The 607-nt window shown below is 61.6% G+C and overlaps 1 protein-coding gene across 1 annotated transcript in view; it reads left to right on the plus strand.

The window, feature by feature from the left end:
• The window catches only part of AMOTL2 (angiomotin like 2), a 7,070-nt gene that overhangs the window by 4,882 nt on the left and 1,581 nt on the right, over nt 1-607 (plus strand). Inside the window, 2 exon segments of the mRNA XM_035900002.1 lie at nt 410-592; nt 595-607. The exon segment at nt 595-607 is cut by the window's right edge and continues 85 nt beyond it. Of these exon segments, the coding sequence (XP_035755895.1) occupies nt 410-592; nt 595-607 (196 nt within the window).

Below are 607 nucleotides of genomic sequence, written 5' to 3' on the forward strand. Positions count from 1 at the left end.
ACCGAGCCCGCACTCCCGCCAGTCCAGTCCTTCTCTCCCTCCTCCCTCCTCTGCCTCGCAGCTGTGAAGGCCTAGGCTTTTTGAGCGAAAATATACCTAAATCTGTTATTTTAGACACAGTGTTGGTCTTAACATGGGAGGAATCGTGTCCTCTTCCCTAAGGTGGTTGGATTCATGCCGGGCGGCTTTTACCCTCCACAAATCAAAATTTGGGCTGGAACATGGCAAACAGAAGCTTTTGGCCATCCACCCGCATGGCTGTGATGCCCCTGGCCTCCATATACCCTGTGTGCTGGCGGAGGGGCAGCATGGCCAGGTTTTGGGGAGCAAAGAGCCCCCCTGGGGCTTCATGGAGCAGCCTTAGGGTGGTGAAGCCCCCTCGGCTGAGACTTGGGGTGCTCCCTTGCAGGCTATGAGCACCAGCAGGAGAAGGAGAAGCTGGAGCGGGAGGTCTCGCTGCTGCGCAGCGCCAACGAGGACCAGCGGCGGCGGGCAGAGCTGCTGGAGCAGGCGCTGGGCAGTGCCCAGGCGCGGGCAGCCAAGGCGGAGGCCGAGCTGCGGAAGAAGCGGGCTTACGTGGGGAAGGGGGAGCGGGTGGGGGGGAGCC

This window comes from Egretta garzetta, unplaced genomic scaffold (assembly GCF_000687185.1).
Source record: "Egretta garzetta isolate BGI_Z169 unplaced genomic scaffold, ASM68718v1 scaffold448, whole genome shotgun sequence".
Lineage (NCBI taxonomy): Eukaryota > Metazoa > Chordata > Aves > Pelecaniformes > Ardeidae > Egretta > Egretta garzetta.